Below are 17,277 nucleotides of genomic sequence, written 5' to 3'. Positions count from 1 at the left end.
ATTGTTCATGAACAAAGTCACAAATATCAAAGTTGCTAATATCAAGGGCTACCATATGTTATATCAACTATATTTTCCTGCACTGTCCATGTTGAAGACATGCTGGCTTCTCCTTATTGTTTTGAATGCTACTCTAGAAGGTCTGGATCTGGATCCTGTGTGGCAATTTCCATTCCTATGATGTGTTTCCAGTGCAACAGCTTCTCTTCCTCTTTTCTCCTCGACTCAGTCCCCAGTCTGCTCTGCTTCTTCATTATTGTTATATGTGTAAAGTTGGCTGACGCTACATTTGGATGTACAGGAAAATGTGGCTTCTTGGCTTTTCTATTCTTGACCAAAGCTTTGTGAGCCCCATCTCATTGGGAGGTGGAAAAGCAAACTTAAACTTAGCTATTCATGACATATAGTCTTTTTGAACTTAAGTAGACTTCCTTCAGTTTAAATCACCGACTATCAAACAAATTAAATCTTTTGGATTTCAGTCCCTGTCCCCTACTCCTTTCTAATATGGTGGGGCTTCCATAACCTCATGTTGGAGGAGGACAGAAGGAACACTCAGAATCATGTGCTGTTATTTGGATTCTGGATTCTTGCTGGCTGTGCTGCAGGATGGATTGCTGAGGAACAATGGGTACCATCCAGTCTTTTGGAGTTTGTGGTCCTCACTGCTCGTTCTTGATTGCAAAGGCCCCACACATAATGGCCTCTTTGACCCAACCCCAGGCTTCTGTCCACCCATTTGTGACCCCAAGTGGGACACACGGGAACTTACAGATCCCTGCACCTTACTGCTTGCCGCGGGGTGTCAAGGCACTGCCTCAGACTCCTCTATCTTGCAGCCTCCTCTATTGCTGTTTCACAGCTCTCTGGGCCATATTCAGGGCTTCTCTTAGAGGTCTGGGTCCTCCCCCAGTGATCTGGGGCAAGCGTTCCATTGGTGCCTCCCTGTCCCATGATCTTAGGCTTCCCTACCTTAGATGCTTCTGTTGCATCCCTACCTCCACCACCTAAATTTAGCCCCTGAAGAGAAAGCTAGGACAAAAGCATCTGGTCTTCAAACTTTTGTTTCTTTCTTTCCACCTCCATTGGAACTGGAAGGGGTGGGCTCTGTTTTCTTCTTCCTCTGTGGAGGAGACTTCTCCTATGCTATATTCTCCTTCCTGAGGGACATTAAACTTCCTGTCTCAACCTTAACATTGGAAGGGCATCTTCTACACTACGGAAGAAATTCTGTGATTTGAGCTGGCCAGGTATGGTTGGGAGTCCAGGATGACTAGAGACTTGGGATCACAGAAAATAAAAATACTCTGGTTTGATAATTCCAAAATATTGTATCCATTATACATGACACAATGTTCTGGATTCCTCTAGGGGAAATTCTGTTCCCACAATTAATCATTCTAAAAATAACAGCTAATATCTATTGATTGCTTATGATGTGTTAGGCACTTTTCTAAGATATATATTTAATCCACATAAAATCCTATGATGTGAGTACTATTATTATTTCCCTTTTACAAATGAGGAACTAAGGCCTGGAGAAGGAGTAAGGTATCTTTCCAAATTCACATGGTAAGTAAGAATTATTATTTGAACCTGATTCTGTCTGACCGTTCATCCCAGGCTCATTGAGTCTACCCCCATCCCCAGACTCTTTTTTTAACCTGCTGCCTGAGTCTGTTCTCCCCTTAAACACTCTGAATTCTACGTGCCCATCAAACAAAACTATTGCTGTTCTGCTTAGATTCCATCTCATTTCCCCTCTTCTACATCTGTGCTCACTTTGCCTGGAATACCCTCTCCCCACCATTCCCCATCTTCCAGGGTTCTGCCTAATTCCCCCCTACCTCAAACCTTCTGATCTCTATGGCTGGAAGGAACCTGTCTTCTAAACTCTTTTCATTTTTGTCCTTACAGTGTCTCTCCAGTATCTCAACCTCAAAATAGAATTAATCATATATTATTTCGAGAGTCACCTTCAGATTCAGGCTTGCATCCCCATCATTTTTGTCCTTCACAGCAGCCAGCTGTGAGACTGGATGAATAGGTGGAAGACCCTTTTGTGCACACACTGGACCATCCCTGCAGCAGGGTTTGGTGAGAGGATTATGTTGGGAACTTGGTTAGAAGCTGGATCCAGAGCTGGGAACTTAAGGTCAGCATATAATGAGATTCTGGAGACAACCTCTTTCATCTCAGCCTGTGACTCATATTTGGGAATTCAGTATACAGAGTCAACAAAGGGATGCAAGGATGTTGTGTCTACATGGCCTTCTGTTCCAAGGGCTGACCTCTCTTCTTCTTGCAGGCAACCCCCATGCCTACTTCCCTGTTCTGTAATTACTTATTCTTTCTATGTTCCAGTGAATCCCTCACCTCTTACCAATTTGTTATATCTGAAAAAAGTGCCAAACACACTTTTTTCACACTAGTTTATCTCTTGGAAGAATTGCCCTGTTTTTGGCTTTCTTTGAGCATCTGTAAAGTAGTAAGTGGTTCAAGCAAGCCCAGGAGGCAATGTGTGGGTTGGTTGGCATACCTCAGGAGAGAGGCAGACCTGCTGACTAGAAGGCATTTGGTTCCTGGGAGGCACAAAGAATGACTGCTGCTTAGGGTCAGCCAGTAGGAATTGTGTGAAGATTGCACGTTCTGTCTTGGGTGGCCCCAGACTTACTTTGTCTTTGAATGTGAGCAAGCCCCTTCTCCCACTGCCTGCTTTTCCTGGGACCAAGGTCACCTCTCATCACAATCTGCTTTCCCATATGGCTCCAGCATTGCTTCCAAATAGCCCCATGTACATTCAAGGCAACTATGTTCAGATTTCCCTCAGTGGGGCATTTCTCTTACTAAGGGAAAAGAAAGGCACGAGCAGCAGAGAGGCCCCCACGTAATTCTCTCTGGTTTCTCTGGAATCCTGGAGTCTGGATCATGAAATCCCTTGGATGGGATGCACTCTTGTCTCACCAGAGGAAGGGAAGGTATCTTTTGTGCAGCTTAAGATTCTCCTGGGAGGTCAGAAACCAGCTTAAATAGCCGTGTAAGCATTTTTAGTGGGGGCCCCCTCCTTTGGACTCAGGAGGGCAGTTACTGAGTGCAGTTCACGGGACCAGAGTGAGACCTTGGGCAATGTTCTGGCTCTGGCAAGTGTTAGCTATGTGTCCTTAAGCAAGTCATTTCCTCATTTGGAATTCAGATCTCCTCACTTAAGAAAGGAGTGAGTTAAACACCTTTAAAAGACCTTTTCCTTCTCTAGTGTCCTATTGGGTATGTGTCTTCTTGAGCCCAAGGGAGAGACAATGGTTAAACTGAGGAGATAAGTTTCAAACCATCATTTTCACCTAGAAATAAAGCTCACTTAAAATTTTCTGATCACCTCCCAGGCATGTCATATTTTCCCTTCATAAGTCTAGAATTGGTTTTTATGCCTGAAGGGCCAAAAATCCATCTTCTGATTTCTTCAGTTCGAGAATCAACTTATTATAGATGTTGGATGCTGAAAGAAAAATCTCTAATAGCGTAATCACAAAGAGATCTTTTCTCTTATTCTGGCGGAGGAAATGGATCTGTTTTGCCAAATGAGATTCAAATTTCAATATATAATAATATGCATAAATGTTTACATATCTTAGCATGTGAAAAGTATCTTAAGCTTACCATCAGTTACTCTTGAGAAAAAAAGGGTAAACACAAGCACAATTAATTTATTACCTTAACACCAGTTAGAGGAATGAACAGTCTCCACGCAAACAGCAGTCTTCATTAAACAAACAAGATGGTTTTAAAATGAACAGGGTAACCTGGGCACGGAGTAGTGGTTCTTTGCTTACTTGCAGGCATGGAGACACTCCTGGGCTTTAAGCTTGAGGGATGTAACCAAGACGAGGCTGGTTGCTGGTCTGAGCTGCCACTGTTCCAAAAATGCCTTCAACAAGTTTCTTCTCTTTTTAAGTGTTGAACTGTTTGGATGGCTATTACTTCATTTAAATATAAATATGCTAACATATAGAAAAGACTGGTGGAAAATACGCCTGAACTCTGTGGTTAAGATTCCATATGTGAATTATTTCATTGATAACATCATAACACTTTTACTCACTGGAAAATCACAAGTACACACAGATATTTACAAAAGTTGTTCCCGTTACATTTAAATGAAGGAAGCCTGGTACATTTTAGGCTAAAAAGGAAAAAGGGGCTGAATTCTTCTGACAGACACAGTTGTTATACAGTCTACCCTCAAAGACTATTTTGGTTTTTTTGAGGAAGTTTGGCCCAGAGTTAACGTCCGTTGCCAATCTTCCTCGTTTTGCTTGAGGAAGACTGTTGCTGAGCTAATATTTGTGCCAATCTTCCTCTATTTTGTATGTGGGATGCCACCACAGCATGGCTTGATGAGCTGTGTGTAGGTCCGCACCTGGGATTCGAAGCCACAAACCCTGGGCCGCCAAAGTGGAGTGCCTGAACTTAACCACTATGCTACCAGGCTGGCACTAAGAACCTTCTAAATAGAAGAAGAGTCAAGATGGGGGTAATAAATAAAAATACAGTTATTATATTTGTTAAAATGCAGATAACCCCAAATACTTACTTCCTTGGCTTTAGAATGCATTGTGTAATTTTGTCAACTCAGAATTTACAAACCATTTGGCTTAGGCTGATATTAAAGGGAGTTTGCATTTTCTGACGGTACAATGAGTGGGCTGAAGGTGAGGCTGCTGGGTGGTTGTTGGCTGACACTTCACCGTTGGATAAACAAACCAACAATTAATTTAAAACACACACACATCCACACAAGCAAACAATTAAACAATCCCTTCTCTATAGAAAAGTAGGATTATCCAAATGTGAGTCTTTTGGGTCAATCCCAAACCAGGTACCATTTGCATAGTCTCTGCTTCAAAATGAATCAGGAAGAAATGAGGACAAATATACACAATCACCACAGATGTATAATAACACAAACAGATTTATGCAGGCCTGCGGTGTGCTGTTTGGCAACCTGCAGGAAAGACTGTCAATACTTCTAGGACCACAGGGATGCTGAAAGTCTGGAGGGGTGGGTCATTGAGACTCTAGGTTATATCTTTCTGATATAACCCAGGACAGGGATTCCTTTTTTGCATCAGTGTAGATGGGTTGCACTGTGAAGAGTTCAGGGGTCTCTGGTCCAAAGAATAAGAATGAAAAAGTGGGAGTGTTTTTCCATAATAAGACACAGTGGATGGCATTTCCTTTGTCCAAATAGTGTTCAGTATCACTTATCCATTCTTATCACTTGTATACTTGAAAACACTTTCATAAACTATGACCTCAATGGACTCTCGCAACAGTCTTGTAAAGTAGGCAGAGAAGGTATTTTCATCACCCTATTTCACTGAAGCAAAACTGAGATGCAGAGGGAGTAAACATCTAGGTCACATGAATCTGAGAGTTAGGATTTACACCAAGGTCTTTGGATTTCAAGTAAAACTCATCTTTGCAAAAGAGGGCGTGTTCTAGAAAAGTGGTCCAGGTCTTAGCAAAATGGCCACACAGATTATGTTCATAACCATTGGTGAGCTCCATCCCTTTTTCTGTCTCCACCCTCCCTGACACTAGAGCCCCTGAAATCCTTTACATTAAGATGTCAGGAACTGGATGCGTTCCTCATTTCAGGATTGTCTGTCTTCACCCAAAAGAATGATGAGCTTTCAAGCATCAGTAGAAAAGAGATTTTTTGGTTCTTTCCTTTGAAATGACTCCATTATAGATAACCAATGACCTGGTATGAAAAAAAATTCTTTTCTGGCAGCCAGAATCATAGAGAATGTCCTAGGGAGGTAGTAGGAGCTAGGTGGGAAAGCTCAATGTGATGGCATGAACTCTCTTGCCATGAGGCTATAAAGCCTACACTCTGACGAACTTATCCTTACTATTCCATTGTGTCTGACTGCCTTGTTCTATAGCCTTCTGACATTCCTGCACTGATAAGATGCAGAATGTGGGAAGATGGAGAATGAGTCCAGCTACCATTTGTGACCTCTCTCTTACCATCTATACATCCGGATATAGCTTGGTGACTCTAATACCTTCTGCCATTTTGTTTTGTTATTTTAATATTTTTGCACACAGTAGGTTATCAGTAAATGTCAGCTCCTGTTGCCCGTGTCTAATCTCATTGGTGTGGCTTGCACACAGTAGATGTTGAGCAGATATCAGTAAATGTCATCTGCTGTGGTTTGTGTCTAGTCTCACTGTACGTTATGACCAAGAAGCATCCAGCTCCTCGAGGGCAGTGAGGTGTGAACACACTTGCCCTTTCTCCATGCAGACTGTGAACCTGGTTACTGGTGAACTGTGCTCTGAGTACTGGCTTTTGGATTTTCAATCATGAAATACCAATGAGTCACTTCAGCCTGATACAGTCCACCTCTTCGGTGGCTGGCATGCCGCTGGTTTTGAGGTCAAGGTCAGCACTGGACTTGCTCCCGTGGTGGGAGGGACGCCAGTGGAGCAGCATCATCTTCTTGAAGTACTTCATGGTGTTGTTCTTGACCGTGACAAAGCACACGGTGTTGATCATGCTGTTGCTCATGGCGATGCACTCTACGACGTAGAAGGCAGTGAGGTAGTGCTTCTCCTTCACGAACACAGTGGGGAAGAAGTCGCGCACGATGGTGAAGCCGTAGAAAGGCGCCCAGCACAGCACGTAGGCCGTGAGGATGCACATGAGCACCAGAACTGTCTTCCGGCGGCAGCGCAGCCGCTTCCGGATCTGCTCGGTCTGGAAACCAGGGACCGCCTTGAACCACAGCTCCCGCGAGATCCTAGCGTAGCACAGGGTCATGGTGACCACCGGGCCCACGAACTCGATGCCAAAGATGAAGAGGAAGTAGGACTTATAGTAGAGCTGCTGGTCCACTGGCCAGATCTGGCCACAGAAGATCTTTTCCTGGCTTTTGACGATAAAGAGGACAGTTTCTGTTGCAAAGTAGGCAGATGGGATGGCGATGAGAATGGACACCATCCAGACCAAAGCGATCAGGAAGGAGGCCGTTTGATAATTCATCCGTGGTTTCAAAGGGTGAACTATAGCAAGATACCTGGCAGGGAAAGGAAGCCATCAATAATAAAGACGTGTACTTGGAAACATTATTAGTGTCTAACTAACCCCAAACACACACAAAAGCAGACAAAATGGCACGAGTCCCCATGTGCCTATTATTCAGCTTCAAGAAGCTTCATTTTATTTTAGCAACATCATTTGGCATCTGGAGAAGTGGAGTGGTTTAGTGGAAACAGCACAGGCTTTGGGTCAAACAGGTGGAATAAATCCAGCCTTTCCCCGTGACTGGCGATGGGGTCTGGAGTAAATCAGTCTCTCTGAGATTCATTTCATCACATGCAGCATGGGATAAAATGACACCTACCTTGCAGGGCCGCTGTGAACATTAGATGTGATGTTATAAAATGCGTGGCATGTAGTAGGTGTTCAATAAATACATGTGGCCTATTATTAGTAGTATAGTAGCAGTAGTATGCATCTTACTGTTACTCCCTTGGCTTTCAGTATTGCCATTCTCCCTAAGAATATAGTCCCTTTGAAACTCTTCATTCCAAATAGCTCGTGGTTTAGAGGTGAGAGAAGGGCTGCGGGTCTCAGTGAGAGGTGGGGGCCTTTCTTAGGGCAGTGGAGCCGGGCTTTCTCTTTCCTCCCCCTAGGTGTCATCCTGCATTACAGAGCAGGAGAGCAGGGGTGAGCTTGGGGTGGAACCCAAGGAATCTAATAAGAAGCAAATGACTTGTCCAAGCTCACCTGGTGCAGGGACCAGAATCCAGGCTCCTGATACACAGCTTCTACACCCACCTCCCTGGGCTGTCTCAAACTCAGATGACAAGGTATGTGAAATCACCTTGACACTGTAAAGTACCACACAGCATAAGGCTTTTCTCCTGCTCTTTCCAATGAGCAACACTGTCTGGAAAGAAATTGGAGTCCTCTGTGGGAAATGAGCTCATTTGTGTAGGTTGAGTATCTTCTTTCCAGAGACACCTAATGAGACCTGTTTAGGTACTTTGGTGCCCTGGAACCATTTCTATGCATTTTAGGCGGGGAGGGGAAGAGGTGGCAGGAGAAGGTGGAGGAAGAGAAGAGGCATGAGGAGCAGGGAGAAATAATTCAACACTGGAAATGTACACTTATGTCATACCTGGAGCTTGAGTCAAGTTGTGACCAAGAGCAGAAAGCTTTCTGTAGAAAATCCTATCCAGTTTACCTTTCCTTTGTAACCAGACCCTTTGGTCACCTTTCCAAGTTTCTCACTCAACCAAGAAGGCCTTCTGCCTTGTTTTTTTCTGCCTGTCCCCAGCAATATTTCTGTGATGAGGTTGTTTTATCTTCTCTTGCCTGCCCCCTGCCCACTGGCAGCTCTGATCTCTAGAATTCAATTAGGAAATCCCACGGCATCATGGCTCTCCCCAGCATGCAGCTTTCTGAAGATCTGAGATATAGGTGGACCCCATCCCAACCATTGGCTGCACCCCAGCTGGATGTATTAATATGAGCCGTGGTTGCTGGAGTTCTTCACCCATACATGGGACCCAGCCTTGACCAGTTAACCCACATGACTTGCCTGGGTGGCACAAAGCTGACAGGGCTGGACAGTAGGACAAGTGGGCTGGCCCATGCTTAACTGGGGCAGGGACATCCCACAAATACTGTCTTTCTGTGATGGCTGAGTATATTAGTGGCTTAAACTTCACAAATTTATTATCTTATAGTTTTGGAGGTCAGAAGTCTGACATGGTTATCACTGGGCTAAAATCAAGGTGTTGGAGCCTTTCTGGAGGCTGTGTGAGTAGTATCTTTTTTTTACCACCCTTTTCTAGGGCTGCCTGCATTCCTTGGCTCATGGCCCTCTTCCATGTTCAAAGCCAACAATGACCAGTCAAGCCTTTCTTACATCTCATCACTGTGACAATGACATTGACTCTTCTGCCTCCTTCTTCCACATTTAAGGACCTTAATGTGATAACGTTGTGCCTATTCAGATAATCCAGTATAATTTGTTTATTTTAAGATCAGCTCATTAGCAACCTTAATTCCATCTGCTACCTTATTTCCCCTGTGGCATGTAACATAACATATTCACAGGTTCTGGGGATTAGGATGTGGATATTTGGGGGCGGGGTGTGCATTATTCTGCTTATGATGCTGAGTCCAAAGTCCTTAGATAATGCAGAACTCATTCAGGACTTAATAGCTCTCTCTCTCAATCTGGTTCCAGCATGGAAAGTATCTCAATAACCAATGCCAAAGAGAATTTCCACATTCCTGCTTATTCTGTCATCAACTCTTAAATTTGAATTCCTTTTTATCTAATAACATCTTCCTCATTCTGTAAGATGTTCCAAAATCCAGAGTTGTCATAAAATAAATCAGAAAAAATAATATTCAGAAGACTTGGGTTCCGGCTGTGCACGTGAATCCAAGCTGTGCACTTGGACAAATCTCTTATGCTCCTGGGACTTATTTTCTTCATCTGTGAAATGGGGATAGTAATTTTACTGACAACCTCTCAGGCTTTTTGTCAAGTTCTAAGAAGGTAAATGTACATAAAGCATCTTGGGAACTATAGTACTTTGTTTAAACTGATCATTTTCCATGACTCCTTCATTGGCTAGAGCGACATCGGCAAGGTCTTTGTTGCCATCTATCTGCTTGGATGTGTTTCTGAGGTCAACACTCTCCTTCTAGGGTCTCTATGACTTGAAACAGCTTCTCTTCCAGGCCCTCTGCACATGAACCTTGCTCTTCTTCTGGTTGTGGCATCCAGAAATGGCAGTAGGTAGCCCTTCTGATATTTTTACGTAGCAGGACAGGCGTATTTTGCTGAGGGATAAACTGAAGTACACAGAGAGGCCTATGCTTCTCCTGGCTGCCTGTGTCAGGGTGCACAGGCCTATCTAATTCCGAGTATGAAGTGGTCCCCATGCCCACAGACAAAGCCCAGATAGCCCATATCAGTGTCGTCAGGGCAAAAGTGAGAGTTTGGCCATCCATCTTTCTTATCATTTTGCCTATTTTTCAATGGGTTTAGAACCTGAGTAAGTAAGGAGTGCTATTTATTAGGCTCCTGCATCATAAGGCCTGAAATTCCATGGGCTGCCTTGACATCTTTGAGCTTCACAGGGCCCCAAACGCCTAGCCATGAGTTCCTCCGTTCTCCCCAGATATACCCCGCCACCCAGTGGCAAAGGCTTCCTGTCCTGCTCCTTCCTCTATCAGCTGGACAAGCTGCACCCCCATCCTCAACCTAATCACCTCCCTGCCAGTTGGCAAAATTATTCAAATAAGCCACTCACATCCGCCTATGGGAGCCAAGGGTCACCCCATCCTCTTGTCACTATGAAGCGTGCCTCCCACAGCCTCTGCTGGTTCATCTATTCCTGAGTGCAACTCCCATGTGTCCCTACATGGTGTACAGTGTCCTCCTTCCCTGGGCTGTGAGTATATGAGTCTAATTAACTGCTGTCAGGCTCATCTGCCCAGTGTCAAGTGTTGTGCGTTTGCTCATCTTGTACTATTTAGGGCGAGTGAATCCTGCCTTTGGCAATGGGGTAAACAGGAGGTGGTCAGGACAGTACACTTGAATCACAACATCTTCGTCATGAAATATTCCCAGACTATGTCAGTAACATAATGATCATGGCTTCCTTCAAATCACTCTTATCACTTGATTATTCTAGTTTTTGTTGGAAGAAAAGCTTCTTGAGGTCAAAGACTGTATCTTCTACTTTATGTTTCCATATACACAAGTTAAGCACAAAGCAGGACGAGCAGCCTGTGTGGGTCTACCAGGCTTAGCAGACACTTTTGGTACCCTTCTCATATCCTTTTGCTCTTATCACTTCAGTGCACAGCTATCCATTCCCACCTGCCAACACCTTCACTTCTTTGTCTGAAGGCCTTCTCCTGCTTCCAGAGTCCTCTTGGACCTGCACAGCATTTTCAGAGCAGCTCTCACTAATGACTTATGAGAGTTGGTGTATAAATACCCCAGCTCCCTCCCACCTCCCACTCCTGGATGAAGGCTGAGGTGTGATCTATACCTGCTCCAAGTGTTCCTCAGCAGAAATGAGCTCCAGTTGCCCAGAGTGGAGACTTGCTCGCTAACATGGCTGTACTGACTGCCTTCCTTTGCCTGCCTCAATTCCCACTCCCGGAGGTGCTCCCTGGGTGCTACCTGCACATGAATCTTTGTCTCAGAGTCTATTTTTGGAGTAAACTAAACTAAGACACAGGTATAAGGCTCTGTGCTAGCCACTGTGGAGACAGAAAGATAGAAGACATGGTTATTGCACTTAAAATATAACGTCTATAACATAGTCTTTGGAAAAGACTATCTGTACCTCCATACACAGCATGAGATTGGAAAAATAGGTTGGCATCAGATTATAAAGGCTCTAGGATGCTGGACTCAGGATTTGGCATGTATTCTGTAGGCACTGGAACTTTTGGAGGTTTTGTAAGCAATGGAATATTTTAGGAAGACTCATCAATGAGTGATATTCTGATGCTTAATACGGATGAGTATGGATCTCAGGGGACAGTGAGGAGCCCCTGAGGGGGTGAAGAGACAGGTTAGAGGAGCATTATAATGGTCCCGCCATGGCTTGCCAAGAGATGAGGTTGAAGGGACAATTGCCAGGACTTGGTGGAGGGCTGAACACGGGGGGGGGGGTGGGGGGGGTGGGGGCGGGACAGGGAGAAAGGCAAAGAATAATGGTGATTTTCCCTGCTTGCGTGACTGGGAGAATGATGGAACTGCTGGTGGAGCTGGGAAGCCGATGGGGGCAGAACCGGTTTGTGGTGAAAAAGGAACCACCCTTTGTAACTTGTTGTAACAGGATGATTGCTTCCTAAGAAACTCTTGTGTTACCCAAAAAACCCCTTATGTTATAAAGACAAACCTTTCAATGGGACAAAGGGGATGAGACTAGTGATGACTCTCACTTGAGTGAGCATCAGAATCACTCAGGGAATTGGATAAAATTACAGCGATTCCTGAGACCTAGCCCAGGGGAGTCCCATTCCAGAGGGTTGGGGTGGGGCCCAGGAATCTGACTTTGTATCATCTCCTCTGGGGAATTCTGTGCCTTTGGTTGACAGGTACGTTTCATAAACACTGATTTCAGGGCTCGAAAGCCTGAGAGTTGTAATAACAAAATTATTTTTCCTGCAGGAATTATGTTAGAAAAAGGAAGATGCCTCTTATACCTATATGTGTATTTTATTATCATAAATGAACAATAATCAACTGGTTGATGAAAAAGGACAACAAACCTAAATAGCATGAGAACGAGGGAAAAACAGAAGAGATGAAAGGAGACAAAAGGAGAAAAAGATGATTAAAAAACACATCATCAAAATGAGTTTCAGCATATCATGCAACAGTGGACCAAGAGGATGTGACACCAATTGCCTCTCAAACTGAGCTATTGATGGTCTGATGCTGGCCTACAACTGTTTACATAAATAAGACACATGTCAGATGTGTCATAGCTGCTATTAGAGATTTTACTCTATAAATTTATAATAGAACAAGGACTTCTAGAACATCTCATGTAAATGTATGCAAATGAGCACATGGATGTATGCAAAAAAGCAAAAGCAAGCATGTCCTTCCCTCTTTCCTGCAAACAGGCCCTGTTGTCTTATTTTAAAATCAACTGTGCAACAAAATCACTAGAAACAAAAGTCCACACTGTACGATTCCATTTTCATGAAGTGAAAGAACAGGCAAAACTCAACTACGATGATAGAGATCAGATGAGTGGTTGCCTGGGGTGGGAGGATTGACTGGTAAGGGGCACGAGGAAGTTTTCTAGACGATGGAAATGTTCCATATCTTGATCTGGGTAATGGTTACAGAAACTCTTGGCACATGCTGTCTTGACTGGAAGCTGGTTAACTGGTTAACTCTCACGTGGCTTCTAAGTAGTACTACCTGAACTTACTGCTTTTGTCTTTGTGTTTGATGCCACTCACGGTCATGTGACTGCCTATATCTGAAACAGATGTAGTGTCTTGGGTCATGGCCCAGAGCTGGGGGGCTCGGGAGCCTTACTCTTGCTCACATTTGGGAGAACATGACCCACAAGTGGAGAAACCTGGTCTCCTCTTGCCCCACGATAGATTGGCAAGCATTCAAATCTGGAGCAACGCCAACCTGCCAGAGCTGAAGGGAGGAAGGGGCAGCCCGGTCCAGCCCCCATCTTAACCTCTGCCCAACATCCTTACCTGTCGATAGCAATGGCCAGCAGGGCATTGGTGGAGACGTAGAGTGAGACTGTACGCAGGTAGTTGACGGAGGCACAGAGCACGTGGCCATGCTCCCAAGAGAGCTGGCGCACCACATAGTAGTCCATCTCGAAGGGGCAGCAGATGATGGCCACCAGGAAGTCAGAGATGGCCAGGTTAGCAATGAGCAGGTTGGTGAGGTTGCGCAGCTTCTTATAGCGGGCAAGAGCAGCAATGAAGACAAAGTTGCCAATGCCGCAAACAAGCATGATGCCTGCCAGTGCCACCCCGATGACGATCTTGGCTGCGAAGAAGGTCCGAGTCTTGGTCATGTCCTCATCTTCATCCAGAGGGAGGTCGTAATCACCATAACTGAAGTTGAAGGGGAGGGAGGAGGCATGGTCTTGGGGTGGATTGAAGTTGGGTGCAAAACTAGTGTTTCCATTCTGGGCTGCCATGGTGAAGCTTGCAGGTGGAGTGGTGCGTGGGAATTTTGGGGGTCTGAGCACTCTGAGCTGGCAGTCCAGATTTTCTGCTCTCACAAGGTCTAGCACCCTGCCCACATCCTTGGGGAGTCAACGTGCCATCCGGGATCCTGGAAGGAGACAAAACCAGTGGACAACATGCAGGAGAACACCTCATAGCATTCCCCCAGAGTTCCCCAGTCACAGGCCAATCAGACCCAATGCCTACCCACAGACAGAACTACCCAGGGTCCGGGGGAGAGGAGACATGAGATGTGGAAGTTAGGAAACCCTCCACTGGCTATGCTGCTGTCAGGAGGGACTGGGGATAGGATGGACTGGACTCTCCAGAGACACCAAGAAGAACGTGCCTCTTTGCCCTGTTCCCAGGGGCCAGAACCAGTTTGATTGCCCAGTGTCCTCCCCACCCTATTAGCCCTCACAGTAGTCTTCTGGAAGCTTTCCAAGGCTGCTCCAGGCAGCTGGCCCAGGATTCTATGGCACCATCACTGCTGCACCATCCACTGGCCAGGGACAGTGAGCCAAGGGACTGGCATACAGCAGGGTCTTTCCTCCAAAGCAAGGCACTGCTCCCTCTATCTCCGCCAAACCACAGACTTGGAAATCACCAAATCTATTTTCACTTGAACAGGTTGAGTCATCTTGGGCCAGTGATTTATGCTCTCTGAATCCCAACCTTCCTGTAAACCAAATTCCTGCTGCCTAGCCCAGGACTTGGCACATGGTGGGGGCTGGATGGGAATCTGCTGAATGAATGAATGAGGATCCTGACAGGATTTTGCAGGCCGGGGAGGCTGTGGGTGGGAGGGAATTCTCAGGCTGCTCCTCTGAGTTTTGAGAACCAGCTCTGGGAAGAACTCCTTTGTCTGCTTCCCCTCCCTGCCCCATCTTTTGATCTGCTCCCTTGAACCCTTCACCATGCCCCCAGTTCCCCTCCCAGAATCAGCTCTGACCGAGAGGCACCATGTTTTGTCACCAAAGTCTGTGTCCTCTGAAAGGGTGGCTGCTCCAAGACCTGCCTTAACTGAAAACAGCCCCCAAAGGGAGGGGGCAGTGTCAGCGAGGACCAGGAGAGCCTGAGAACGGAACTGTCCCTCATTGCCTAAGTCCTTTATATTCTGGGTGTCTCGAGACGCCCACGGGAGACGAAAGAAAGTCTCTTAAGAGCTGAGCCCTCAGACGATAGGGCACCATTGGGTTCAAGGCGTCCGAGAAGCTGGAAAAAAGAACCGGGACCCCAGCATCCGCGGAAAGGGGGCCCGAGCCGTCCAGCCACCAACCACCTTCCCCTCCCCCACCTCTTAGAACCCCTAGAAACGACTCCAAGTGTGGGGGCCACAGGATGCTGGTAGCAGGAAGCGGACCAAACTGGACAGTAGGTGTGACCCGGCCCTGTGAGAGGAAGGGGAGGGCGTGGGACAGGAACTGCCTCCGGAGGGGACAGCAGTCGTAGGGTGGCAGGGACACTCTAACCTGCGGCGCGCTCGCCTGCTCCGTACACGAGGTGAGGCTCACGATCGCGGCGGGGGGGCGACCTCCCTCCGGGTCGCCTCTCGTCTCACACGAGCCCCAGTCCCCGCAGACAGTGCTCAGCCCGACACGGAGAGGCGGGAGTCGCGCCCTCGCGGCTGTCCAGTCCCCAGACCCGAGAGCAGAGGGCGCGGGCCCGGCGGGGGCAGGTCCTCGCCCCATTTCTGCAGGACGCACTCCCGGCCCTGGACCCACCCGCTCCAGGAGCCCTCTTGCCTCCCCTCGTTTATTAACCTTGCAGCGCCGTCCCCGGAGGCGCCGCCTTAGCAGAGGCGGGAGTCAAGTCAGAAACTCAGGCTCGAAAAGCAAACTGTGCGGGGCTTCTGGGCGGGAAAAATATTGGGGGCAGGAGAAGAAGGCGGTGAGCTGGAATTTTCCCAGAGGCGCTTCCTCTTTTCTGCTCACCTTTCGGGCAGGCGCCCCCTACGCTGCCCTCCCCTGCAATTTGGCGCTCGCCCGCTAGTCCAGCTGCCTGCTGCGCCCTCCGCCCGCGGCCGCACTTCCTAGTCCCAGCTTGCGGTCTCCTGCCGGGTCCGCGCGGCTCCGTAGGGTTGCGGCGGAATCTCCTGGCACCAGCTCGTCTACTTCGAGCCAGCCGGGGCGCATCCCGAGAGTGGCAGGAGGCAAAGCAGCCCGCATCCCCAGGAGAAAGAAGTGGGCGTCGGAGCCCCCAGCCCCTGCGACAGCCCCCGCGCCACCCATGGAGTCCTGGGACTGCGCCCAGCTCAGCACGTACCTGCCTGGGCCCGTCGTCCCCGCGCGCTCCTCAGCCGGGGCGACCGGAGCGAATGGTGCGGGTCGGGTCGCTCGGGTCCCACCTCGGGGACCTGGACTTGCACTTGCGGAGGCACTGCGTAGGGGCTGTCCTCCTTTCCTCTCGCCCCAGCGCGCTGGCCGGGCGCGTCGCGGTCTCTGTCTTCCCGCTGGAGGTGGCGCTCCGCCCCCGCAGTTCTTCCTGGCGGCTCGGACCTGGCACAGCGCGCCCCGCCCGGCGCTCGACTCCGCCCCGGGGTCCCTCTCCTGCCTCCGCGCCGTGGCAGACGATGGGTGCTCAGCTCCTGCACGGGGTGCGCCCAGAGCGCGGGGCGGACGGAGCTCTGGCCGCGTTGGTGCGTACCCCCAGTCGGCGGGGTCTGCCCCTCACAGGGGTTTCTGCGCCCTCGCACCCCGTGTGAATGGGATCGCAGCAGCCGGGTTTAGATGGTGCGATTCCGAGGAACCGGCAAGGTCCTCTGCTCCCCGCGGCGGCGCCCCGTGGGGGTCACCCCTGCGGGAGCCGAGTGTCCACTCTCTGGCAGGAGCTCAGCACCAGCGTCCGTTCCCGCTACAAAGTGACTCATTCAGGAGGAGCCCGGGGTTCATTCCTTCGTGCCCAGAGCTGGTGCTGGACTCCAATGAGTGCAGAGTGGGCCTTTAGCGGTGGGTGATGGTGAGGGGAAGGCCCCCCAGGAGGAAGCTGCGGGTCGGGGGCAGATTGCCCTGCTCAGAGCTCCGACCCTGAAGTCCTCGCCAAAACCCTGCGATGCTTACCACTGCCAGATCCTTGGGCCTTCAAAGACATCCCAGTTGGACCCCTGTCTGTGTGTCGGGAGACTCTGGGGCCCGCCACTTTGCTGCCAACAGGCTCTGATTTTAGGCGATTTCCACGACGTCTCTGGTCCTTGGTTTCCTTACATGTCTGTTGAGCGAGGAGATTAAACTTTCAGGATCTGCTAATTCTAATGACTGGCGGCTGGAAAGCACAGAGGGAAGCTCTGGGTTTACAGAATTGCAACCGTAAGCTGTGGCAGGAGACTGAAGGTCTAAAGGGGTCCTCCAGTGTTGAATCCCAGCCGATCATGAGTACCTTAGAATATGGATTCTGCTTTGTCAGATCTTCCCATTTTTCCAGAGTCTGGGGTTTCAGAACTTTTTAAGTACTCTGTTGGGTTATGTAGAATAAGACAAAAAACCCTGTGTTGGCCAAAGAGAACGTATCTC

The 17,277-nt window shown here is 48.0% G+C and overlaps 1 protein-coding gene across 1 annotated transcript; it reads right to left on the bottom strand.

Annotated features, from left to right (window-relative positions):
* Positions 1 to 3,682: 3,682 nt before the first annotated feature.
* PROKR2 (prokineticin receptor 2) lies at positions 3,683 to 16,247 on the bottom strand. The gene is made up of 3 exons (XM_014828758.3): positions 16,034 to 16,247; positions 13,283 to 13,877; positions 3,683 to 7,082 (listed from the first exon to the last, which is right to left on the bottom strand). The coding sequence occupies exons 2-3, from the start codon at positions 13,738 to 13,740 to the stop codon at positions 6,386 to 6,388; spliced, it is 1,155 nt and encodes a 384-aa protein (XP_014684244.3). The 5' UTR covers positions 13,741 to 13,877; positions 16,034 to 16,247; the 3' UTR covers positions 3,683 to 6,385.
* Between the last annotated feature and the right edge of the window lie 1,030 nt (positions 16,248 to 17,277).

The sequence above is a fragment of the Equus asinus genome, chromosome 15 (genome assembly GCF_041296235.1).
Source record: "Equus asinus isolate D_3611 breed Donkey chromosome 15, EquAss-T2T_v2, whole genome shotgun sequence".
In the NCBI taxonomy this organism is placed as follows: Eukaryota; Metazoa; Chordata; class Mammalia; order Perissodactyla; family Equidae; genus Equus; species Equus asinus.
Note: the sequence above shows the minus strand (reverse complement) of the source record. Positions and strands in the feature narration are given on the sequence as shown.